A 25,987-nucleotide genomic window follows, 5' to 3' on the forward strand; every position below is an offset into this window, starting at 1 on the left:
ACTATTGGCTGATAGTGAGACTAAGATCATTGTTTGTTTTTTGACCAAGTGGACATCTAAACCAATGAAATCAACCATATATAGATAAGACACGGAAGGGGCCTGTTTGGAGGCGTGGTCCCACTCCTGAAATTCAGATAATTTATCTCCAATTAAACAGTTCTCAAATTTAACTTCATATCTGAGTGTCTCTTAGTTATAGACCTGGGCGATCGTGGCTCAAGAGTTGGGAGCTCGCCTTGTAATCGGAAGGTTGCTGGTTCGAGCCCCGGCTTGGACAGTCTCGGTCGTTGTGTCCTTGGGCAAGACACTTCACCCGTTGCCTACTGGTGGTGGTCAGAGGGCCCGGTGGCGCCAGTGTCCGGCAGCCTCGCCTCTGTCAGTGCGCCCCAGGGTGTCTGCCATCACCAGTGTGTGGATGTGTGTGTGAATGGGAATGACTGGATATGTAAAGCGCTTTGGGGTCCTTAGGGACTAGTAAAGCGCTATATAAATACAGGCTGTTTACCAAAGACCTGTCATTTAGTCTCATTCTTTTCCATGGTTAGAAATTAGTCACCAGAACATCCCCACTTGAAGGTATCCAACTAGAGTGAAGGTAATTTTCTAATCACGCGACACATGATGTGATGTCAACATTGGTGTGAGACACCCACAACACAGCAAGCTTGATGGTCCCATGCAACGAGAGTCCAGCCAGTATTATGGGGCCTTAATAACCGTATTACCTATAACTCAACAGCTTATTCACTCTCCCTGTCTGGAAACCTGTGGGCTCTCCTCAGATCCCTCCGAAGTTTCTGTTCTGGAACTCCCTCGAGTGAGATAACCAGATGTACCCAAAACAGTTTAGCAAGTCTTCCACACTTTTCCCAGTCCCAGCTACCATTGTTTCTCCTCACTCAAATGAGCTTCTGCTTTAGTTCCCACAGTCAGTTTTGCCATACCAGTCTCCTGTTTGTACTCAGTAAGTTACACTTAGTCTGTAAATAAAGCTTTTAAACTTCTGGTGTGCTGGGTCTGAATTTAAAGTCCAGTTTGCGCCAAATACATGACCGCAGGTCTAAAACCCTAAAGTCAAGGAAACCAGCCGTAACACAGGATTAGCTACACTGGCCTCCATATGTACTGGCAGAGTAAGTTATGTAAAGCACAGTGGATCCACAACAGGCAATACATTACCCATTTATTTTAGTAAACAATTAGTTTTTTGTCAAATATCACAAATCACATGTGCTAACAGCATTTCCCAGTTACTGGAAAACACAGATGAATGAATGAACCAAGGATGTGTTTGATCTCTGACTCAGCTCAAGGACAAATGTGGAGTCAGGGCTGCAAAGGAGAGCAAAAACAAAAGCATATTAGAACATATGAGCCTTTAAGATGTGAATGACACACAAGGATCATCAAATTATGTGTTTCTTGTTCCATTATAGCTGATGGCTAACACTGAGCACAGAGATCCAATACACCTGAGTGTATTATCAGTGTGGATCTCCATTAATACTCTCAGGCATGAAATTCATATTTCCCAGCCTTCTAAGGTTTATATAACTCTTAGTAACAAATTTAACAATTCAAATTTACATTCAAGTGCAGCGACAAATCACTTTGAGTGTTTTGGAGATCTGAAATCAGAAAACTGGTCTGAGCCTGTAATGTGAGATATTTAAGAAACATTGGTAAATTTGCACTAAATGTGTGCATCCTACTTTTACTTCATCGAGAAGCCCGACTTCAGTGAGCTGAGCTTGCTCAGTTTCTCATCATCAGAGCGATTCAAAAAAGATTGTTTCAAAAATAATTACTACATCCACTTCATCTTTTTGTATTTTTACTGAAGACAGTACCTTAAAATCCCAGATCACCATAGCTCCATCCAGACCCACGCTGCTGTACTGCACAACTTTGGCTTTGTCCAGTGATACAATACGCAGCTGCCTGCAGAGCACAAAGTAACAGCTAAGAAAGGAAATGACAACATAGGTGAAAATATTTGGACAGACAAAATGTCTGACGCGTACTAACAGATGCTCTTCTGTGAGCAAAGTGAGATCAACGGGTATTAATGATGGTTTTAAAATCAGTTTCCATTTTAATTTGTCAGTTCACTTGAATTGTATTTACATAGCACCAAATCACAACAACAGTCACCTCAGCACACTTTACTTTGTAAATAATAGAGAGAAACCACAACAATCATATGACCCCCTAGGAGCAAGCACTTTGGCGACAGTGGGAAGGAAAAACTCCCTTTTAACAGGAAGAAACCTCCGGCAGAACCAGGCTCAGGGAGGGCCTGTGATTGGTTTGGGAGCCAGAGATTAATAATAACTAATGATTAAACAGAGAGAGGTCTATCAACACATAGTGAGTGAAGAAGAAACACTCAGCTTTGGAAATGTTGGCAGAAAATAAAGTGGGTGAGAGCTGTAGGATGACAAATAGTATAAAATATTTAAAACATGCTTCCTTCACTCAGTTGTTTAAGAACAGAACCTCCTCAGCAAAGGTTATTGTGCCTTTTCAAATTAAAAAGCAGTATTCCTCACGTGATGCTGTTTTGATGAAGTGCGTCCAGGTCACCGATTTCCTCGTCAGTGGCCTTTTTGTCCAGGTTGCGAAAGTGTTGCATTGCTGACATATTCCCTTTGGAGGTCTGCTTTGGGATATCAAGCTTCTTCACAAACTCCAGAGAGCGTGGGCCCTTATACGTGTACTGGTAGGGGCAACAGTCATGTCCCTGGGTGCAGAAAAAGCACAAAATAATATCTGATCATTTCGGATATTCGGTTTTTCAATGTGATATTGTGTGACCAATGGCCATGGAGCAGCAAAGCTCAGACACAATTTAGTATAATTTTTTTTTGTTTTATTTGTCAAGGCTTCAGTTTTGTCTTTCTGTCTTGAACATGAACATGCCTTTCACATGACTCACAGTCATTTAATCTATTGATAATATGGAGATTTTACATCTTTACACAGTTGAATAATTTTGATTTACACAGACAAACACATGGAGCGGGGCATAGTTACCGCAGCAACAATCTCAGTAGGGCTGATATAGAGGACGCTCAGCAGTGGCAGGCTGTCACTGGTCAGCTGGATTACCCTAACAGGCGAACAGGTGAAATGATATAAGGTCATGCACCTGTGGCACTCCTATATACAAGGAAAGGTTTACAGTAATGGCTATATGTTTAAGTGAATAAAATAATACTCCTCATATTAATGAAGTAAGTGGTTCGGTAGCAATACTTACTCCTTCCCCTGTGTGGCATCAGCGACACTGATGCTGCTGTTGTGGGCCACCCAGGCCAACTGGTCTCCACTGGGAGAGAAAGAAACACTGTGTACCCACCCACCACAGTCTTTATGCTCCAGCATCATCTCCCCAAAAGGCATCTTGGCCCCCCAGGCAGTGGGCCCGGGCTTTTCCTCAATGTCCTTGATGTAGGTTGAGAAAATCCTGGGAAACACAAATATCTCTTTGTTAGTTCTTAAATAGTGAATCAGTGTGTTTTGTCTACTTTTTCATTACCCATAAAGCCTGTATGGCCCATAACCAAAATGAATAAGACATCTTTGGTTCAAGTGTACTGACATTATTTTATAACATAAAACCTTGTGGTTGCCTTTCATGCTTGACATATCTGACTTTTTACTTTTATTATTTAAACATTTTTACACAAATCAATATTAGGTTAAAGCAAATATAGTATAAAATTAAACTTAGCACAAAAACCAGATTGATGCTTGATGGCAGTTATTTATTTCTCCTTAAATGGTGCTACATCTTTAAGGAGAATGTGTGACTTATGCAGCAGAGTTGAGTATTTGGGCTGTGCCATTGAAAACTTATTCTGCTACTGACTTTTGTTTTGAGCTTCTGGTGACAATAAGGTGATTAATCGACACCAGACTAGCAACACTGGCTACAACAGTCAGTTTGCTTCTCATCCAAGTATGCCATGTTTGACTGATCAGGCAAATTCAAGCTGGTGTTCTGCAAAACCGAGCTGCAACATTATTTCGCGTGATCCCTAGTACCATCTATAAACTGATGGTCAAGCTCCATGTAATGCAGGATGTCGAAGATAGGCTGTGAAGTGGGCATGCCAAGAAGATGACACGACAAGAAGACCATTTCCTCACCCTGTCAGCCAGGCGAGCCAGGAGGTCTGCTATGGCTGCCCTTCACTGTTAGGACCAGTTGCAGTGGTGCTGGCGACACATGCACTGGACTTGAACATGTGGAGGAACATTAGCGATGAGTCCAGATTCTGCCTACAGCAGTTGGATTGTATGGTAGTGTGAAGACGCAAAGAACACTGAGCTGATTTCTTCACCAGCCAGAGATTTTGGTTGAGGCAGTGCGATGGTGGTGGCGAGGCTTCTCCTCACTGGAGGCAGTTTCAATGCTGAGAGGTATCGAGATGAGGTTGTGCCACCAGGCAATCCCATATCTCCACAGTCCGGGACCAAACTCTATTCTCCAAGATGACAGTGCTCGTCCCCACAGAGCGCAGTTTACCAGAAACCTCCAGAACTCGGGAGGAGAGTGGGTCGATTGGCCTACCTGCAGTCCTGACCACAACCACATTGAACATTTGCGGGATCAGTTTGGATGCGATGTTTGCGCAAGAGAGACAAATGCTGGTTGAAGAATGGGACGCCGATCCACAGCAGTGTGTGACCAAGCCAGTGACCAGCATTAGGAGGAGGTAACAGGCTGTTGTGGCTATGTATGGTAATTCAGACTTCAATGATCCAGTTCAATGAATGACACCAAACAACAGTCAAACTGGCACTGCCAGAGATGATTTGGCACACTTTCTTATGAAAGTAATGTGTCTTCTTTATCCTGATCATGGCTTTAAACTGAAATTCCCAACACCTGCTAACTCTAGACTTAGTCAAACTTTGTGTAAATGGACTGATTCTTATATAGCGCTTTTCTACTGTCCTGGAGTACTCAAAGCGCTCTATACAACACGCCGCATTCACCCATACTCACCCATTCACACAAGTACTCTATGCCTCTCACACTCATGCACATTCATACTCCAATGGTTGCATGGGGGTTAGTATCTTGCCCAAGGATATTTGGCATGCAGACTGGGGGAGCCAGTAATTGACCCACCAACCTTCCGATTGGCAGATGACGTGCACTACCTCCTGAGCTACAGCCACCCCTTAAGATTTACACAAAGGAAATCCTAACCCTCACTGATGAGGGCAACAGAAGACTGTAAGTGTGATTAAGTCAAAATAAATTCCACTGTATTAGTATGTGTTAATCAAGGAGCAAGATCCAGTGCAACAGTGTGGCTTGAAGATTTGTCTAAAACAAATTTATACTGAAATAAGAAGTGCAAATATGTGAGAAAGATGCAGTCATTGTGTGTCTTCATCATGCAAAGATCGACCACAGGTTTCGTTGTAGTTTCACCTGCAGTGAAGGTCTGCAGACCCTGCTGCCAGGAGAATGTTGTTGGGATGCCAGTCCAGACTCAGCACTGTAGAGCAAATTGACTTCTTGATGTGCTTACTCAGCCACCTAAAGTGGAGGAGGAATGTTAGAACCATTCCTATCATACTAACAAAAATCAACATCATCACGTCTTATGTACCAAACACAAGTCTTTTAAATGAGATCTTATATTGCTCACCAGTCATTTTCCTGCTCGAAGTAGCAGATAGAGATAAGACGGGCTCCACTGCCCAGGGCAAACTTGTTCTCCAGTGGGGACCACTTCACACATGTGGCTGCACGGTTGATGCGTACCAAGACTAAGGTAGGTTTCCAGACACCATCCTTCAGGGTCCACACATAGGCATTGCGGTCGGAGGCACATGTCACTATGCGATTAGACTGCGGGGCCCAGTCTATGCCTATGGATGACAGATATGGACACTATATATCTGAGAAACAGCTGCAAGAAGGTATAACACAGAAATATGTGCATGGAATCTTATAGTTGATAGGTATCCTCACCCATCACACACAAAACAGATTTATTGAATTGATTTATAGATAATGGTAGAAATAATTTCCTGAAGCATTCTTTATGGCAGAGGAGTTCAGTAAGTCTGAGGAAGACGGCTCTCTACTATGTCAGTAGTGTGGAATGGATCAGGTGAGATGGGCTGTACATGATAGGAAGCAGTTTGTCCATCACTGACTAAAATGATTCTGGCCAGTGATGGTTCCAGCATTGTGAATTGATCAGAAAAGTAAATGGCATTTGCGACAGACTGCTAAAAGATCTCCAAGATGTTGCTGCAGGATCTGAGCTTCCTGAGAAAATAAAATGAGGTGTACCTCAGGTACCTGTAGCTGTCCACCTCCTCACCTATGATTCTAATGGGCCTAGTCACATTCTTTTCCCCTCTCTTTACCATCTCTTTTATGTTGCTGACATTCAGAAGGAGGTGATTTCTGACTTATTGCTTCACAGACCTCCTCACCAGCTCCCTGGACTCCATCTCCTTACTCCTCCCTTAATACTCCACCTTCATTTTTTGCAACTCCCCTTTGTTCCCTGACCTAATGACCCTCTTCTTATCATTCAGTACGCCTTCAGGTCATTGCTTGATATGATGGTATACTTGCAGATATTTATATAGTCGGTGACGCCGTCTGTAATGGTATTCATGTGTTGGAATTTATGGTCTAGCAGAGGTACCAGATACTTGAACTTAGCTACTCACTGACAGTCAGTTATACTTGGCCAAAATACAGACATTTAAACCTCCCAAAAGGTGCTACATCTGTTGCAAACACATGAAACTAACATACCATGACTGGATAAGAGCTTTAAAATGTGCATTAGAATTTATCCAATTACTTTCATAAGGATTTTTTGATTTATTTAAAAACACAAATTATACCTTTGCAGTCAACTCCATTTAAAGCTCTAATATAAAATAGAAATCATACATCTCATGAAGCACATACTTTTGGTGTAATTCATCTGCAGTCAATTAGATTTTGTTTCATTGGTCTATAAACCCTTCTTATGGACTTATTAGAGGTCTTATAGGTCTTATAGGTATTCTTTAGTCCACTGGCCTTGGTTCATGGCCCAAACAATCCCCCTTTCTGACATCTTAGCAATTCACCGTGTCAGACCTACATGTTGCAGTCTTCTCTGTATAACTGAAGCAAAGACTTGCACCCTTTAACTACTATTGAGCTGCAATCTCCAGCTATCACACCTGCTGTTGACTCTCACAAACCTGTATTCTGATTCTGTTGTTGCTTTGGGTCTGCCAGACCACTTCCTGTGTGAGTTTCCCCAGTTTCTGAGTGCGTATTGGTGGAGACTGTACTCACTGACACTTTGATTTTCAGTAAACACACTTAGAATTCTAACAAAATGTTTCAGCTTTAATTTGGTAAATAAATGTTGTCTTCAACGTTATGTCCTACACAAAGAAGTTCACTGCTGTTAAAGGGTCTATGTACTGAGAGAAGTATGTCATCTGGGGAAGAAGGATTTCTTTTCTAGTGTTGCATGCTTTGTTGTGTTTTAATGTTGAGTGTATTTTAGTGTTGCGTGCTTTTATTGTATTAACTGGATCTTCTTTCAGAGAGACTCCGCCCCCTGCTTTCCCTAATTAGACACACCTGGAGGGCACAGGGGACAGAAATCAATCAGGCCTCCCTTGTTGGCAGCAGCCAATAGGAGGGCCTGGCAGGTCAAAGAAGAGAGGTGTGGCCGGACGCAGAGGAGAAGGAGAGAGCCATGGAGGAGCGTGGCGGGAGGTGCAGCCACAGGAGGTGACTGTGCGAAAGGACGCAGCCGTAGGCAGCACGAGCCGTGGAACAGTAACTGGCGGCAGGGTGGGGCCGCAGTCGCAGGAGAAGGAGAGAGGGCCTTCGGTTCATCAATGGCAGACTTTGTCCAAGTGGCAGCAAGACGCCAGCTAAAACGCTTTAGGCACAGAGCAGCGGCAGGCGGGGTTTAGAGCTCTGCACTTGTGGGGTAAGTCCCATTGTAAAAATGTATAGAGACATCCCTGGTACATTAGGATGGGTGCTCCTGCTTCACTGTGTTTAGCGGAAGCAGAGCGGAGTGGCGGAGGACACTACTGGAGGACGCTGACGGCCTGGCCCCATTGGTGGAGTTCAGTAGACTGAGACTGATTGGGACCTGTAACAGCGGATATGTAAAGCTAATTCATATACACGTAATATAATGCTTGTTCTTTTATTTTGGTAACTTCCCGTGTAACCGGAAGTGAATGATGTAACGGTAACCAACTTGATGTACAAAAAATGGCCTGCATTTTTTGTATAGCGCTTTTCCAGTCCATAGGACCCCAAAGCGCTTTACACTACATTCAGTCATCCCTCACCCATTCACACACTGGTGATGGCAGCTACATTGTAGCCACAGCTGCCCTGGGGCGCACTGACAGAGGCGAGGCTGCCGGACACTGGCGCCACCGGGCCCTCTGACCACCACCAGTAGGCAAACATGGGGTTAGTATCTTACCCAAGGATATTTGACATGCAGCCAGGAGGCAGCCTGGGATCGAACCACCGACCTTCTGATTAGTGGCTGACCTGCTCTGCCACCTGAGCTACAGCCACCCCAAAAAAGACGGAAGAAAACGGAAAACTAATGCTAACGGAGAAAAGGGAGAGAAAAACATGGTTAAATTGTACAAAAACGAATGGTTCTAGCTACAGTCGACAGGGGAACAAGGTTTGTAATGTACATGATTTAATTTGAGCAATCTGAAATGCATAATATGTATTATATAGTTTAATAGAAAACGGTTAGACCAGCGTAATGGCGGTTAAAATGGTGTTACATAAATAACATGGTAATTGTTTTATTTGTTTGTCTAGCTCTTACGTTGGTTCGTTGTCTGATACACGGCAAGGAATAATAAAGGTCATTCAACAACCATCAGTTCTGGCCTTCTCAGTTCGACTGGATGCTACAGGACTCTTAGGGGGGCTTCAGCTCCCAGACTGCAGATCTTTATTGTCTTTAGTTTTATGTTCTTTTAATGATTCTTTCCAACTCCGCCATTGCCTGGTGTCAAGTCCAGGATGAGAAAGGAGGAGGGTTGGGCGTGGGTCTAGCAACCCCATCCTCTTAAAAAAAAAAAGTCATGCTACAGAAACTGCAACAACAAATACATCCCTACAACTGCCTGGACAGGTAGACTCCTCTTCAGTGGGGCCCATGACGCGTGCCAGTGAAAGCCATTGGGAAGCCAGCTCGCTGGCAAGTCTGCAAGGGCAGTTGAACCCACTATCATCCAATGTTATGCATCCACTAATGCAGCGCGTTAGTGGGTGCATCGTCATGGGTGACTTGAACGCCAAGGTGGGAGGCGACAACACAGACAGAGAACTCATCATGGGTAGACACGGCATAGGCATCTGCAACAAGAATGGAGAGCTGTTCACTGACTTCTGTTCCTTTTATGACCTATCCATGGGTGGCACCATCTACCCACACAGGAAGATCCAAAAGACCACTCCGACTTCACCAAATGGGAAGACTGACAACCAGATCGACCACTTCACCATCGACCAGAAGTGGAGACGAAGTATGCTGGACGTCAGAGCAAGGCGCGGTGCTGATGCAGCCTCAGACCATCAGTTGCTAGTGGCAACACTGAAGACCAAATTGAGATCCTTATGCAACTCTTCAGGAAGACCACCCCACAAATTATATATATAATATAAATAAAATTGAATTGAATTGAATTGAACTGAAATTCAACATACAGTTTTTGAAAGAGGGCAAGCAAGAAAAAGAGTTCAACTGTGAAGTCAGGAACAGGTTTGAAGCCCTTGGGGATCTGGTCAAAGAGACAATAGAGAACTCCTGGACAGAAATACAGAAGACCTGGAAGGCCGTTTGCACCAAAGTCCGGGGGAAGAAGGAGAAGGGGCAGAAAGAGTGGATGACAAAAGAGACATGGGAGAAGGTAGGGAAGAGGAAGGAGGTGAGGCAGAAAATTAACAGATGTCAGGATCAACATGAGAAAACAGACCTCAGAGCACAATATTGGGAGGTGAACCGAGAAGTGAAGAAGAGTGCCAGACGGGACAAAGGACAATTTGTGCACAGTATGACAGAAGAGGCAGAAACAGCAGCCAAGCAGAACAACATGAAGAGAGTGTCCTTGTCAGGAAAGATAGGTGGAACATTTTGAAGAGATCCTGAATCCACCACCACCGCAAACAGTTCCCGACACAGGGCCTGATGGCATCCCTCCAGAAGCTCTCAAGCCAGACGCGGCAGCAGCAGGGGAGATGCTACATCCTCTCCTAGTGAAGATATGTGAACAGGAGCAAGTGCCTGCGAACTGGAAGCATGGGTACCTGATGAAGCTCCATAAGAAAGGCGACCTATCCCAGTGCAGCAACTGGTGAGGAATTATGCTGCTGTCATTCCCCAGCAAGGTGTTGACCAGAATGATCTTGCAGAGACTGACGAAGGCACTGGACAAGAGACTGAGATCAGAGCAGGCAGGATTTAGACAAGACAGATCATGTACAGACCACATCATCAAGCAGTCTATTGAATGGCAGTCTCCCTTGTACACAATCTTTGTTGACTTTGAAAAAGCCTTCGACAGCGTTGACAGGGAGACCATGTGGAAACTGACGCAGCACTACGGAATCCCGCAGAAGCTCATCAACATCATCCAACAGCTATACGAAGACTCATCCTGCCAGATCATCCTGACTCTTGGTGGCGCTGTCACTTGGTGTTCACTCGCTCTGTGGTAGAGTATCACTTCCTGTTCCTGCTCAAACACATTGTTGTTTCTGAGTAGCTTATCTGCTTAGCAATTTAATTAAAAACTTTAAATACATTCTTTTTTCATAGTATAATCTTCACATGCTTCATCCGAAGCACAATTTCTGTGTACTCACTACCTAATTTATAGCCAAAGTATTCACTCACTGTCTCTGTACTGTTTCTGTAGCTTAGCTTAGCTCGTAGCCGACTTGTTAGCACCATGGCTACTTCACCTGTCCCTCCTGCACTTTCTTGCTCATTGTGTCAGATGTTTAGTTACTCCTCGGCCTCCTTTAGCAGTAATGATATCTGTAACAAATGTAGCATATTTGCAGCTCTGGAGGCCAGGATTACTGAATTGGAGACTCGGCTTCGCACCCTTCATTCACCCGTAGCTAGCCAGGCCCCTGTAGCTGGTGCAGCCGAAGATAGCGTAGGCCCCGTTAGCTGTTCCCCGGCAGATCCCAAGCAGCAGGGGAAAGAGGGCGGCTGGGTGACAGTGAGGAGGAAGCATAGTCCTAAACAGAAGCCCCGGGTACACCACCAACCCGTTCATGTGTCTAACCGTTTTTCCCCACTCGGCGACACACCCGCCGGGGGTCAAACTCTGGTAATTGGTGATTCTGTTCTCAGACATGTGAAGCTAGAGACACCGGCAACCATAGTCAATTGTCTTCCAGGGGCCAGAGCAGGCGACATTGAAGGAAATTTAAAACTGCTGGCTAAGGGTAAACGTAAATTCAGTAAAATCATAATTCACGTCGGCAGTAATGACACCTGGTTACGCCAATCGGAGGTCACTAAAATCAATATTGAATCGATGTGTAACTTTGCCAAAACAATGTCGGACTCTGTAGTTTTCTCTGGTCCCCTCCCCAATCAGACCAGGAGTGACATGTTTAGCCACATGTTCTCCTTAAATTGCTGGCTGTCTGAGTGGTGTCCCAGAAACGATGTGGGCTTCATAGATAATTGGCAAACCTTCTGGAGGAAACCTGGTCTTGTTAGCAGAGACGGCATCCATCCCACTTTGGATGGAGCAGCTCTCATTTCTAGAAATATGGACAAATTTATTAAACCCCCCAAAATATGACTATCCAGAGTTGGGACCAGGAAGCAGAGTTGCAGTCTTACACGCCTCTCTGCAGCTTCTCTCCTCCTGCTACCGCCCCCCAAAAACCCATCTCCATAGAGACTGTGTCAGCTCCCAAACAGACAAAAAACAAACTAAAAACCAGCAACAAACAACTTAAACATAAACAATCACAAAGAAAGAACAATACAGTATCGAGGATGCCAGTGTTCACATTTTGGACAGAGACGACAGATGGTTTGAAAGAGGAGTGAAAGAAGCATCTATGTCCACTGTGAGCGACCATCTTTGAACAGAGGCGGGGTTTACGACACCAACTCTCTGCCATCTATAATCCAGTTTTGAGTTCCCTTCCCAGACGCCTTAACGCCCACTCACATCCTGGGCCATCTGACCTCAGGAATTCGCATGATAGGGTGGGGCCAGGTTTCACAATGAACACACCCGAAACCCTGGCTGATTGGGACCCACACCCAGTTTCACACCTTGGCTCAGGCGATTAGAGGATCATCAGGGGGTCCTTTTGTCTCTCTGTGGGGGGTCACTCCCACTAGGTTTATATCTGGGACTCTCCACCATTTGACCTTAGAACTGAAGAAGCTTCTCGGATGAGAGGTGAAATGTCTTCAAGTAACTTAAAGAAGTCCAGATGCTTTTCTTTGCAAGCTCCTTTGACAACAATACAGTATCCACATCAGAACCAAAGAGTAAAACAGTGAAATGTGGATTATTAAATATTAGGTCTCTCTCCTCCAAGTCTCTGTTAGTACATGAATTGATCAACAAATCGATTTACTCTGCCTTACAGAAACCTGGTTGCAGCAGGATGATTATGTTAGTTTAAATGAATCAACACCCCCGAGTCATTCTAACTACCAGAAACCTCGAAGCACAGGCCGAGGGGGAGGTGTGGCAGCAATTTTTCACACCAGCCTATTAATCAACCAAAGACCCAGACAGACTTTTAATTCATTTGAAAGCCTGATGCTTAGCCTCGTCCACCCCAGCTGTAAAACTCAGAAACCAGTCTTACTTGTTATCACCTATCGTCCACCTGGGCCTTACACAGAGTTTCTGTCTGATTTCTAAGACTCAGAAATGTAAAAGAACCCACCCACCACTTTAATCACACTCTAGATCTTGTTTTAACATATGGCATAGAAACTGAACATTTAACAGTGTTTCCTGAAAACCCTCTCCTGTCTGATCATTTCCTGATAACATTTACATTTACAATAATTGATTACACAGCAGTGGAGAGTAGACTTTATCACAGTAGATGTCTTTCTGAAAGCACTGTAACTAAGTTTAAGAATATAATCCACCGACTGTTATCATCTTCAATGCCCTGTACCAACACAGAGCAAAGCAGCTATCTGAACGCTACCCCAACAGAGGTCGATTATCTTGTTAATAATTTCACCTCCTCACTACGTACGACTCTGGATAATCTAGCTCCTTGAAAACTAAGGTCTCAAATCAGAAGTACCTGACTCCATGGTATAATTCTCAAACACGTACCCTAAAGCAGATGACTCGTAAGCTGGAGAGGAAATGGCGTGTCACAAATTTACAGGATCATCATTTAGCCTAGAGAAATAGTTTGCTGCTTTATAAGAAAGCCCTCCGCAAAGCCAGAACATCTTACTATTCATCACTGATTGAAGAAAATAAGAACAACCCCAGGTTTCTCTTCAGCTCTGTAGCCAGGCTGACAAACGGTCAGAGCTCTGTTGAGCCAACCATCCCTTTAACATTAACTAGTAATGACTTCATGAACTTCTTCACGAATAACATTAGAGAAAAAATTACCAATAATCATCCCACAGATGTAATATTATCTACAGCTACTTTCAGTACCATTGATGTTAAGTTAGACTCTTTTTCTCCAATTGATCTTTCTGAGTTAACTTCAATAATTACTTCCTCCAAACCATCAACGTGTCTTTTAGACCCCATTCCTACAAAACTGCTCAAAGAAGTCCTGCCATTAATTAATTCTTCGATCTTAAATATGATCAACCTATCTCTAATGATCAGCTATGTACCACAGGCCTTCAAGCTGGCTGTAGTTAAACCTTTACTCAAAAAGCATCTCTAGACCCAGCAGTCTTAGCTAATCATAGGCCAATCTCCAACCTTCCTTTCATATCAAACATCCTTGAAAGAGTAGTTGTCAAACAGCTAACAGATCATCTGCAGAGGAATGGTTTATTTGAAGAGTTTCAGTCAGGTTTCAGAGCTCATCACAGCACAGAAACAGCTTTAGTGAAGGTTACAAATGATCTTCTTGTGGCCTCTGACAGTGGACTCATCTCTGTGCTTGTCCTGCTAGACCTCAGTGCAGCGTTCGATACTGTCGACCATAATATCCTATTAGAGCAATTAGAACATGCTGTAGGTATTACAGGTACTGCACTGCAGTGGTTTAATAATAGACTCCAGTTTGTGCATGTAAATGGAGAGTCCTCTTCACACACTGAGGTTAATTATGGAGTTCCACAGGGTTCAGTGCTAGGACCAGTTCTGTTTACATTATACACGCTTCCCTTAGGCAGCATCATTAGAAGACATAGCATACATTTACACTGCTATGCAGATGACACCCAGCTCTATCTGTCCATGAAGCCAGATGACACACACCAATGAGTTAAACTGCAGGAATGTCTTAAAGACATAAAGACCTGGATGGCCACTAACTTTCTGCTTCTTAATTCAGATCAAACTGAGGTTATTGTACTCGGCCCTGAAAATCTTAGAAATATGGTATCTAATCAGATTCTTACTCTGGATGGCATTACCTTGGCCTCCAGTAACGCTGTGAGGAACCTTGGAGTCATTTTTGACCAGGACATGTCCTTCAACGCACATATTAAACAAATATGTAAGACTGCTTTCTTCCATTTGTGCAACATCTCTAAAGTTAGAAATATCCTGTCTCAGAGTGACGTTGAAAAACTAGTTCATACATTTATTACTTCCAGGCTGGACTACTGTAATTCATTATTATCAGGATGTCCTAAAAACTTCCCGAAAAGCCTTCAGCTGATCCAAAATGCTGCAGCAAGAGTCCTGACAGGGACTAGAAAGAGAGAGCAGATTTCTCCTGTATTGGCTTCCTGTTAAATCCAGAATTCAAAATCCTGCTCCTCACATACAAGGTCTTAAATAATCCGGCCCCATCTTATCTTAATGACCTTGTAGTACCATATCACCCTATTAGAGCACTTCGCTCTCGCTCTGCAGGCCTACTTGTTGTTCCTAGAGTATTTAAAAGTAGAATGGGAGGCAGAGCCTTCAGTTTTCAGGCCCCTCTTCTGTGGAACCAGCTTCCAGTTTGGATTCAGGAGACAGACACTATCTCTACTTTCAAGATTAGGCTTCAAACTTTCCTTTTTGCTAAAGCATATAGTTAGGGCTGGACCAGGTGACCCTGAATCCTCCCTTAGTTATGCTGCAATAGACGTAGGCTGCCAGGGATTCCCATGATGCATTGAGTTTTTCCTTTCCAGTCACCTTCCTCACTCACTATGTATTAACAGACCTCTCTGCATTGAATCATATCTGTTATTAATCTCTGTCTCTCTTCCACAGCATGTCTTTATCCTGTCTTCCTTCTCTCACCCCAACCAATCACAGCAGATGGCCCCGCCCCTCCCTGAGCCTGGTTCTGCTGGAGGTTTCTTCCTGTTAAAAGGGAGTTTTTCCTTCCCACTGTCGCCAAAGTGCTTGCTCATAGGGGGTCATATGATTGTTGGGTTTTTCTCTGTATCTATGAAGCGCCTTGAGGTGACTTTTGTTGTGATTTGGTGCTATATAAATAAAATTGAATTGAATAAAATTGAATTTAATTGATTTGAACAATGGAAAACTGACCAACTCCTTCGCAGTGAAAACTGCAATGAGGCAAGGCTCATTGCTGTCAGCAATCTTCCTGATCATCATGGACTGGATCATGAGAAGAACCACAGAGCAACACCGGTATCCAGTGGACCTTCACCAAACAGCTGGAGGACCTGGATTTTGCAGAAGGCATCAGCCTTCTGTCCCACAAGCAGCAACATGCACAGTCCAAGCTCACCCAGCTCGCTGAGGAGGCAGAAAAGACCGGCCTGAAGATCAACGTCAGAAAAACAGAGGTGATGCAGCTGAACAACCGACAAGAACATCCACTGCAGCTACTTGGTGGAAACCGACCTCTTCGTCTACCTAGGAAGCATAGTCAACAGAGATGGCGGCGCAGATGAAGACATTAGGAGCCGGATCAACAAAGCAAGGCTTGCATTCAACTCCCTGCAACCAATCTGGAACTCCAAACCCCTATCCCAGCGCAGCAAGATCCGCATCTTCAACACCAATATGAAAGCAGTCCTCCTGTATGGGTCCGAGACGTGGCAGGTGACCAACACCATTACCAGCAAGATGCAGATTTTCATCAACAAGTGCTTGCGACACAGCCTTAACATCAAATGGCCTGAGAAGATCTCGAATACAGACCTGTGGAAGAGAACCAGCCAGAACCCGGTTGGTCAAAGCATCAAGAGGAGAAAATCAGGCTGGATAGGCCACACACTCCGAAAACCATCCAACAATGTCACAAGGCAAGCACTGAACTGGAACCCACAAGGAAAAAGGAAAGTGGGGAGACCCAAACAGACATGGAGAAGATCTGTCGAGAGCGAAGTGACGGCCGCCGGAATGACGTGGACCCAGCTGAAGAGAACAGCCCAGAACAGAGTCCGTTGGCGTGGTGATGTTGCGGACCTATGCTCCACCAGGAGTCTACAGGAAAATTGATTGATCGAATGATTCCGGATACATTTTTATGCTGTAAATAAAGTATATATTTTACCAGATTTTACATTTCTTTCTGTTCCCGTGATCATCCCCTGCTGCTGTTGCCGTTTTAGAAGGGGTTCCCTTCTAACTCAATTCAATTCAATTCAATTTTATTTATATAGCGCCAAATCACAACATAAGTCGCCTCAAGGCTTACTAACTAACTTACACAAGTGACAAGTACATGACCTAATTATAATAATACACTTCACAGCACCCAAACATTTGTGCGTGTACAACATTTTTAGAGGAAGATTATTAAACCTGTAACCCCATAATTAACCCTTTGGGTTTGTTCAAAATCACCACACTTTCAGCTTGTTCGTGGCCAAAAGTGACCACCAATTGATTAGGTCTGTAATTTTTATTATTTTTATGGGGTTTTTTGCCATTTTTTCTGCATAAAGGTTTTAACTAACTTCAGGTCTTTTCATAAATGTAAAATAGTTATTACTGTTTTAAAATTTTAACCCTTTAAACATCAGTTTGTTTGTCCACTCTGCTAGGTGAAAGACACTGCGCTAGAGCTGTTGGTGGCTGTAGCTCAGGTGGTAGAGCAGATCTACTGATTGGAAGGTTGGTGGTTCGATTCCTGGCTTCCCCTAGACTGCATGACAAATATCCTTGGGCAAGATACTAACCCTAAATTGCTTTTCGATGCCTCCATCGGAGTATGAATCTGTGTGAATGTTAGTTAGAAAGCACTTAGAAAATGTGCTTAAAGAAAGAAGCACATTCCTCTGTTGCTTTGGCATGTGGGATATTGCCGTGGTAGTTTTGGTGAAGCCAAAGACAGACAACAAAATCTTCCTCTGTTGCAACTGGAGGAGCTGGGGGGGAAGCTCTGGGTTGTTTCCCCTGTGCATGTTTTCATCTGAGGAGTTCCTCTGCCAAGGTGCCCGAAGGAAAGACGTTGTCCTCGGAGCTCCTCCGTCAGTTGGAGTCTGAACCCCTTTCCCTTTTTAACTTCCTGAGAACTTCCAGTGTTGTCATCCAACATGCTATGCATTGCTTTATTCTGGTTTAGGCTCACATCTTCACTTCATCTATAATCCTCCAATCCTCACACCTTGGCTTCACGTGCAGCTTTGTAAGGGTGCACAGCAGCTAAAAGATGTCCTTTGTTATAAAAAAGTCAAAAGTAGATCTCAGGCTGCTAATGCAGGAAACTGCATACAGGCTGAGCCCTGGTTTGATACCAGTGGGTACTGGATTGTAGAGCAGTCTCTCTTCAGTGGTGGGACCCACATGGTTTTCCTTTCATGAGGGATCCACTCAGTCACCGGCTCCTCGGTTTCAGAAAATGCTCCTATGTTCTTTTCCATCAGCTGCTCGGCCTCCACCTCCATGCCCCCCAACCCCAATCTTCCCCCAAAGAAGAGGATTCAGGCACTGGCTAGTACTCTTCATCAGTGGTGATGCAGTCAGCCTCTTTGGAGATTGGCCCCTCATCTTCTGGAGAGGAAGTTTCTTCATCTTGGGCAGATGACTTTTCTTCAAGGGCAGAGGACTGCTGCTGTACTTGCTCTCTGACCAGATCATACAGACAGTGCTTGAAGCAGTGATGACCTTCTTGCCATACAGCCAGAATAAATGATCTGGAAGCTGTTAGGCTTACTTACAGCAGTAGCTCTGTCTGCACCTGCAGAAACTCCAGGACACGTTTACAGTGTTTGTTGTTGTTTGTGCTGCAGCTGCAGCTGCAGGTTTGAACTCTGCAAAATGTCCTGTGATTGGGTTTGTTTTTGTTTCTAGAGTTAATATTTTGGGTATTGTATCTTTTGATGAAAAATATTAGAGTAAAAGTGCTTTTAACATGTGCTTCAAAGCTGAGTTTGACTGGGAAACTCAAAGCTCAACAGCCTGCATCCACAGAAACTCACTGCAGCCTATGTAATGTTTGATGCATCATTATTTATTCCAGTCTATCTTGCAAATACATGTTTGTGCTGCAATGTCATGCACAAACACAAACTATTAGATCCTTAAGATCAAACCTGTGTCAAAATTGTGTCATTATTTTGGTCCATTGGAGTGAGGTAGGCCATCAAAGGCCGCTACTAGAAACTCAGAATATTACATGAAATTGCTTGTTTGGCCAAAAATGGGTAAATGATGTAATTTGGTAAAAAACATTAAAAACTACAATTTTCATGTGTTGACTTCAGAATGAAAGCAATTCTACCTAAATCGCACGATATAGTACTGTCAATAACAAGGAATCAAAAAAGGTGGTTATAATGGATTTCAATTGGCCAAAAATGGCCACGATAGAGTCAAGAGGAACAATTTGGTGTATAGTGAATATTATTGATCTTATTAAGGAGCTGATGTTGAAAATTAAAAAAATATAGACCTTTGGGAAGTTTCATTCCATTTGCATTAACAGAGCGAAAATGGTTGAAAAAAGAAAAGTGAACAAATAGCCAAGATAGAGCCCAGAGGGTTAAAGCTAAAACAATGAACATCTTTTTAATTGGGAAAAAAAATAACAACATTATGGAATAAAAATAACAAAAATAAAACTCATTAACTAAAAACACAAAAACGGGATAGAAATATTATACATATCAAATATTTATGAAAGGCTATCAAGGATGATCATTTTATAAGAAGATATTTTAAAAATGATCTAATTTCAATGGGCAGACTTTTCCACTTTTGTTTGCTAACCTTGAAATAAAGAGCAAAGCAAATGCTTAGGCACACGAGGGGTTAGGCATTAATAATTAACTGATGTACTTCTGAGCCAGCCTCTTTAATACTTTGAAAATGGGAACGTTTTGAAAGTCATAATGGATTTTAACAGATTAAATCTTTCCATTACAGATATGGTACCTGTGATTCGTCCGCTGTGCTCAGTCAGCTCATGGATCTTGACCCAGTCTTTGCCATTCTTTTCATAGATGTTCACCGCATTGTTGTTAGGACTCACAGCAATCTCTGGAAGCAAATATGTCATCACTTTGTTTCAGTAGTCAAACAATAATGAAGAAATATGAACCACAGAAAGGCATTTATGTAAGAAACATCTAAGAGAGATATAAAGAGATATATATAAATTCCTCTCTCTTGCTTCACATACATACATTGTCATATATGTATATATATATATATATATATATATATATATATATATATATGTATGTATATAATATATATATATGTATAATTATATATATATATATATAATATATATGTATATTACTATATATAATATAATATATATATATATGTATTATATATATATTATATATATATATATATATATATATATATGATTATATATATTAAAAAAAAAAAAAAAACAGCCCAGCACGCCCCTGCCGGGCGGTTTAGCCTCAAGCTCGGGGGGTCCTCTACCAGAGGGCCTGGGAGCTTGAGGGTCCTGCGCAGTATCTTAGCTGTTCCCAGGACTGCGCTCTTCTGGGACAGAGATCTCCGATGTTATTCCCGGATCTGCTGGAGCCACTCGCCTAGCTTGGAGTCACCGCACCTAGTGCTCCGATTACCACGGGACCACCGTTACCTTCACCCTCCACATCCTCTCGAGCTCTTCTCTGAGCCCTTGGTATTTCTCCAGCTTTCGTGTTCCTCTTCCTGGATATTGCTGTCATTCGGAACCGCTACATCGATCACTACGGCCGTCTTCTTCTGTTTGTCTACCACCACTATGTCCGGTTGGTTAGCCACCACCATTTTGTCCGTCTGTATCTGGAAGTCCCACAGGATCTTAGCTCGGTCATTCTCCACCACCCTTGGGGGCATCTCCCATTTTGACCTCGGGACTTCCAGGTTATACTCGGCACAGATGTTCCTGTACACTATGCCGGCCACTTGGTTATGGCGTTCCATGTATGCCTTGCCTGCTAGCATCTTGCACCCTGCTGTTATGTGCTGGATTGTCTCTGGGGCATCTTTACACAGCCTGCACCTGGGGTCTTGCCTGGTGTGATAGACCCCAGCCTCTATGGATCTTGTGCTCAGAGCTTGTTCTTGTGCTGCCATGATTAGTGCCTCTGTGCTGTCTTTCAGTCCAGCTTTGTCCAGCCACTGGTAGGATTTCTGGATATCAGCCACCTCCTCTATCTGCCGGTGGTACATACCGTGCAGGGGCCTGTCCTTCCATGATGGTTCCTCGTCTCCATCCTCTTTCTTGGGTTTCTGCTGCCTGAGGTATTCACTGAGCACTCGGTCAGTTGGGGCCATCTTCCCAATGTATTCTTGGATGTTCCTTGTCTCATCCTGGACTGTGGTGCTGACACTCACCAGTCCCCGGCCCCCTTCCTTCCGCTTAGCGTACAGCCTCAGGGTGCTGGACTTGGGGTGAAACCCTCCATGCATGGTAAGGAGCTTTCTTGTCTTTATGTCAGTGGCTTCTATCTCCTCCTTTGGCCAGCCTATTACCCCAGCAGGGTACCTGATCACGGGCAGGGCGTATGTGTTGATGGCCCGGATCTTGTTCTTACCATTCAGCTGACTCCTCAGGACTTGCCTGACCCTCTGCAGGTACTTGGTGGTTGCAGCCTTTCTAGCGGCCTCTTCATGGTTCCCATTTGCCTGCGGGATCCCCAGGTACTTGTAACTGTCCTCTATGTCTGCAATGTTGCCTTCTGGTAGTTCAATCCCCTCAGTTCTGACTACCTTCCCTCTCTTTGTTACCATCCGACTACACTTCTCCAGTCCGAACGACATTCCAATGTCATTGCTGTATAGCCTGGTAGTGTGGATCAGTGAATCGATGTCTCGTTCACTCTTGGCATACAGCTTGATGTCATCCATGTACAGGAGGTGGCTGACAACTGCTCCGTTCCGTAGTCGGTATCCGTAGCCAGTCTTGTTAATGATCTCACTGAGGGGGTTCAGGCCTATGCAGAACAGCAGTGGGGACAGAGCATCTCCTTGGTAGATCCCGCACTTGATGGTAACTTGTGCTATGGGCTTGGAGTTGGCCTCTAGTGTTGTACGCCACATCCCCATTGAGTTCCTGATGAAGGCTCTTAGGGTCCCATTGATCTTGTACAATTCTAGGCATTCCAGTATCCAGCTGTGGGGCATTGAGTCATAGGCCTTCTTGTAATCAATCCAGGCAGTGCACAGGTTGGTCAGTCTGGTCTTGCAGTCTCGGCTGATTGTTCTGTCTACCAGTAGCTGGTGTTTTGCACCTCTGGTATTCTTGCCAATTCCTTTCTGTGTCCCGCTCATGTATTGACCCATGTGCCTGTTCATCTTAGCCGATATGATGCCTGACAGGAGCTTCCATGTAGTACTGAGGCAGGTTATTGGTCGGTAGTTGGAGGGGACCGGTCCCTTCTTGGGGTCCTTGGGGATCAGGACCGTCCGGCCTTCAGTTAGCCATTCCGGGTGTCTCTCGTTAACTAGCAGCTGGTTCATTTGTGCTGCCAGACGCTCGTGGAGTGCAGTCAGCTTCTTCAGCCAGTAGGCGTGAACCATGTCGGGCCCTGGTGCTGTCCAACTCTTCATACTGGAGACCCTTTCTTGGATATCTGCCACTGTGATGGTTACTGGACCCTGTTCAGGGAGGTCGCTGTGGTCTGCCCTCAGATCCACTAGCCACTGAGCATTGCCGTTATGGGTTGCATCCTTCTCCCATATGCTCTTCCAGTATTGCTCCGTCTCCAGCCTTGGTGGTGCTGTTCTCTTATTGTTCCCTTGCCACTGAGAGTACACCTTTGCTGGTTCTGTGGAGAACAGCTGGTTTATTCTCCTGCCTTCTATCTCTCTGGTGTACCTCCTCAAGCGGCTGGCCAAGGCTGTGAGTCTTTGCTTGGCAGTTTCCAAGGCCTCAGGTATGGACAGCTTGCTGTATTTCTTAGGCACCTTATTTGTCGCACCTTTCTGCAACTCTGTTAGTTGGCTAACCTCCCTCCGTGCTACTTTGATCTTGCCCTCTAGCCTCCTTCTCCATGGAGGGTACTGCCCCTTGTGGCTGTTCAACTTGTAGCCAAGCATCTCACTGATCACTGCTGCCGTATTGTAGATCAGCTTGTTAGTGTCGGTAATCGTGGTTGTAGGTATTGCCCGTAGTGCTGCATTAACATCATCTAGCAGACCTTCTGAGGGTACTTCACGTAATCTTGGTAACCGGCTACGGGGGATCCAGGTTTCAAGCTTGGCCATGATCCTATTTTTCAGGTCAGTTCCTCTCGCACTCAACGATCCTTCTCCTATCGCACTTGGGGCTATGTACCCAATCTCGGGTGGGGGTGATGATATCTCCCCCCTGACCTGGCGTCCTGACTCCTCCTTGCCGTAGCATTTGTGTTGTACCTCGTCAATCTCTAGCTGTGAGAGCAGTCCCTTCTTTCGAATGTTGGAACACTGAGCTACTAGTTGTTTCGCCGTCATTGTGGATGTTGGGTATCGAAGAATCCATAGGTCCCTCATCCTATTCATGTAGCCCCTTCCGCCGGGGTTACTTGCGTAGTAGCATTCCAACAACGCCCTGTTTTCGTCCCTTGCCCACCGATGCCTTCTTGTTCCAGTAGCCCACTTTTCGTCAGGGTGCCCTGGTTCCTCAACACCTGACGCGGACCTTGTTGATCCGGGCGACGTCCGAGCCGGCATGCCTTCATATTTATCTGTCTCGCTCATGTCTGCGGTAGGCTTGCTTAGCATAGGGGGTCTAGCCTTAGGACCCTTACTGGATACAGACGCCCCAGGCAGGAATCGAACTTGCGATCCTCTGTTCCAAAGGCGTGTAGTTTAACCACTACGCTATCCAGCTGCTATACATATATATATATATATATATATATATATATATATATATATATATGTATATATATATACTTTTTTTTTTTTTTAATTCCCTCTCGTCCCTGCGGGCGGTTTATCCTTCAAGCTCGGGTCCTCTACCAGAGGCCTGGGAGCTTGAGGGTCCCGCACAGTATCTTAGCTGTTCCTAGGACTGCGCTCTTCTGGACAGAGATCTCCGATGTTGTTCCTGGGATCTGCTGGAGCCACTCGCTTGGGAGTCACTGCACTGAGTGCTCCGATTACCCTGGGACCACTGTTACCTTCACCCTCCACATGTTCTCCAGGCCTTGGGACCTCTCCAGCTTCTCGTGTTCCTTCTTCCTGTGCTCTTCCATGTGCTGGATTGTCTCTGGGGCATCTTTACACAGCCTGCACCTGGGGTCTTGCCTGGTGTGATAGACCCCAGCCTCTATGGATCTTGTACTCAGAGCTTGTTCTTGTGCTGCCATGATTAGTGCCTCTGTGCTGTCTTTCAGTCCAGCTTTGTCCAGCCACTGGTAGGATTTCTGGATATCAGCCACCTCCTCTATCTGCCGGTGGTACATACCGTGCAGGGGCCTGTCCTTCCATGATGGTTCCTCGTCTCCCTCCTCTTTCTTGGGTTTCTGCTGCCTGAGGTATTCACTGAGCACTCGGTCAGTTGGGGCCATCTTCCCAATGTATTCTTGGATGTTCCTTGTCTCATCCTGGACTGTGGTGCTGACACTCACCAGTCCCCGGCCCCCTTCCTTCTGTTTAGCGTACAGCCTCAGGGTGCTGGACTTGGGGTGAAACCCTCCATGCATGGTCAGGAGCTTCCTGGTCTTGATGTCAGTAGTTTCTGTCTCCCCCTTTGGCCAGCCTATTACCCCAGCAGGCTACCTGATCACGGGCAGGGCGTAGGTGTTGATAGCCTGGATCTTGTACTTGCCGTTCAGCTGACTCTTCAGGACTTGCCTGACCCTCTGCAGGTACTTGATCGTTGTATAACATGCCTCATTCACCTGTTCACACCCATTCATACAAGCAATTTCTTCTACACCCAAGTGCTTTCTATATAACATTAAAAAAAAGGTAGTGAAGTGCAATGTTATTCAAAGGCCCAGATCACCTCCAGGTGTATACATACATGTATGCATTAAAGCTCTCTGAGTCAATTTCCTGTACTGATAATAAGATTGCCAACGTTTCTCTGAACCACATTAATGCAATCCATATATGTGCATTTATGTGTGAGCTACTCTATATATGGAAATGGAGCATGACTATTTTTTCTGGTATTTCACCTACGGGTCCTATCTTTGTTCCAGGTATGGCAGGACAGCGGCTCCAGTCCAAAACTGTACAGCGACATGTCTGAACAGAGGCAAGACAGACTGCTGGAATGCTGCTGCTGTCACAGTTGTTGTAAAGATGGGCTGCTGCATGTTCCAGGATGAAAGGGAGAGAAAAAACAGGGTACACTTTGTTTGAGAAACAGTTTTCTTAAATAAAGCAGAAATGGTTCGTTGTTTATACTTTTCTCTGTTTGAGGGTTTTATTAGAAATCAGGTTTCAAGAAGGGACTCTGGAATAGCTTTAGTGTAATTAATAGTTAGTTGAATGAATAACGACTGGGAGATAACAACTTTATCAGATCTAATGCAGACAAATCTGGAGGTGAACGACAGACTTGTCAGCGTTTGTTTCTGAATACACAACAACAGACTACACTGAAAAAGTTTTAAGCCCAATAACATATCACCTAAATTCCAGCTTCTACTTTTGTTCTGTTTAAACAATCTGAAACTTAACAAGTTGCTCAGATTTGATACAAAATAATTAGGGCTGAAATTATTACTTACCCTGTGTCTGTGTGGTCAGGTAGTAGAAGAGCGTTCAGAGTTGTACTCATGAGACTGTCTGCACAACAGGAGCTGTGCACTGTGTCCTGGTGAAGAATATGACTGTGTTATTGTTGAAGGGAGTGAAAGAACAGTAGGTGTGTCTACTGATAGCTGTTGAGCAAGCTTGCCTGCTCAGAAGTTTACTGGGAGCAAATGTCTCCAATTCGCTCTCAGCACAGGCTGGTGATCAGCAGTTTGACTAAATGCTTCATACAAAAACATCTACTTCATTCATTCTTTGGGACTTACTTTGATTTTTGGGGGATGAAACTGAATGAAAACTTTCAATGTTATTTTTATATCCTGCCATTATTATAAATCTGACCATGAGTAAAGCTATTTTAAATCCATATGTCCAAATATGAATAATGGGGATCATTTACGTACACATTCATCGATTTCAGCTTTAAAAGCTCCCCTCAGCTCTTAGATCATAACCTTGTGTTTTGGCTGCAGGTCCAGGTCCATATGGGACAGCTTGTGGGTCTGGATCCAGACCGCAGTCCGCCTGTTAGTGACCTCTGGTGTATCAAATAACTGTAACTTTTTATCCCCTGTTTTGTTTGGACTTTTGATTAAGGTAAATATGTTTAACAAATAAATGAGCTAAAGTGTAAACCTCTTTG

General features: G+C 44.3%; 1 protein-coding gene across 1 annotated transcript; it reads right to left on the bottom strand.

Moving 5' to 3' along the window:
* Nucleotides 1–1,169: 1,169 nt before the first annotated feature.
* Nucleotides 1,170–25,437, bottom strand: LOC113021494 (actin-related protein 2/3 complex subunit 1A). Its single transcript, XM_026166252.1, has 10 exons — nucleotides 25,320–25,437; nucleotides 24,766–24,896; nucleotides 19,555–19,659; nucleotides 5,676–5,898; nucleotides 5,456–5,563; nucleotides 3,266–3,472; nucleotides 3,040–3,115; nucleotides 2,556–2,746; nucleotides 1,854–1,944; nucleotides 1,170–1,335 (listed from the first exon to the last, which is right to left on the bottom strand). The coding sequence occupies exons 2-10, from the start codon at nucleotides 24,827–24,829 to the stop codon at nucleotides 1,330–1,332; spliced, it is 1,071 nt and encodes a 356-aa protein (XP_026022037.1). The 5' UTR covers nucleotides 24,830–24,896; nucleotides 25,320–25,437; the 3' UTR covers nucleotides 1,170–1,329.
* Nucleotides 25,438–25,987: the final 550 nt, after the last annotated feature.

This window comes from Astatotilapia calliptera, chromosome 4 (genome assembly GCF_900246225.1).
Source record: "Astatotilapia calliptera chromosome 4, fAstCal1.2, whole genome shotgun sequence".
NCBI lineage: Eukaryota > Metazoa > Chordata > Actinopteri > Cichliformes > Cichlidae > Astatotilapia > Astatotilapia calliptera.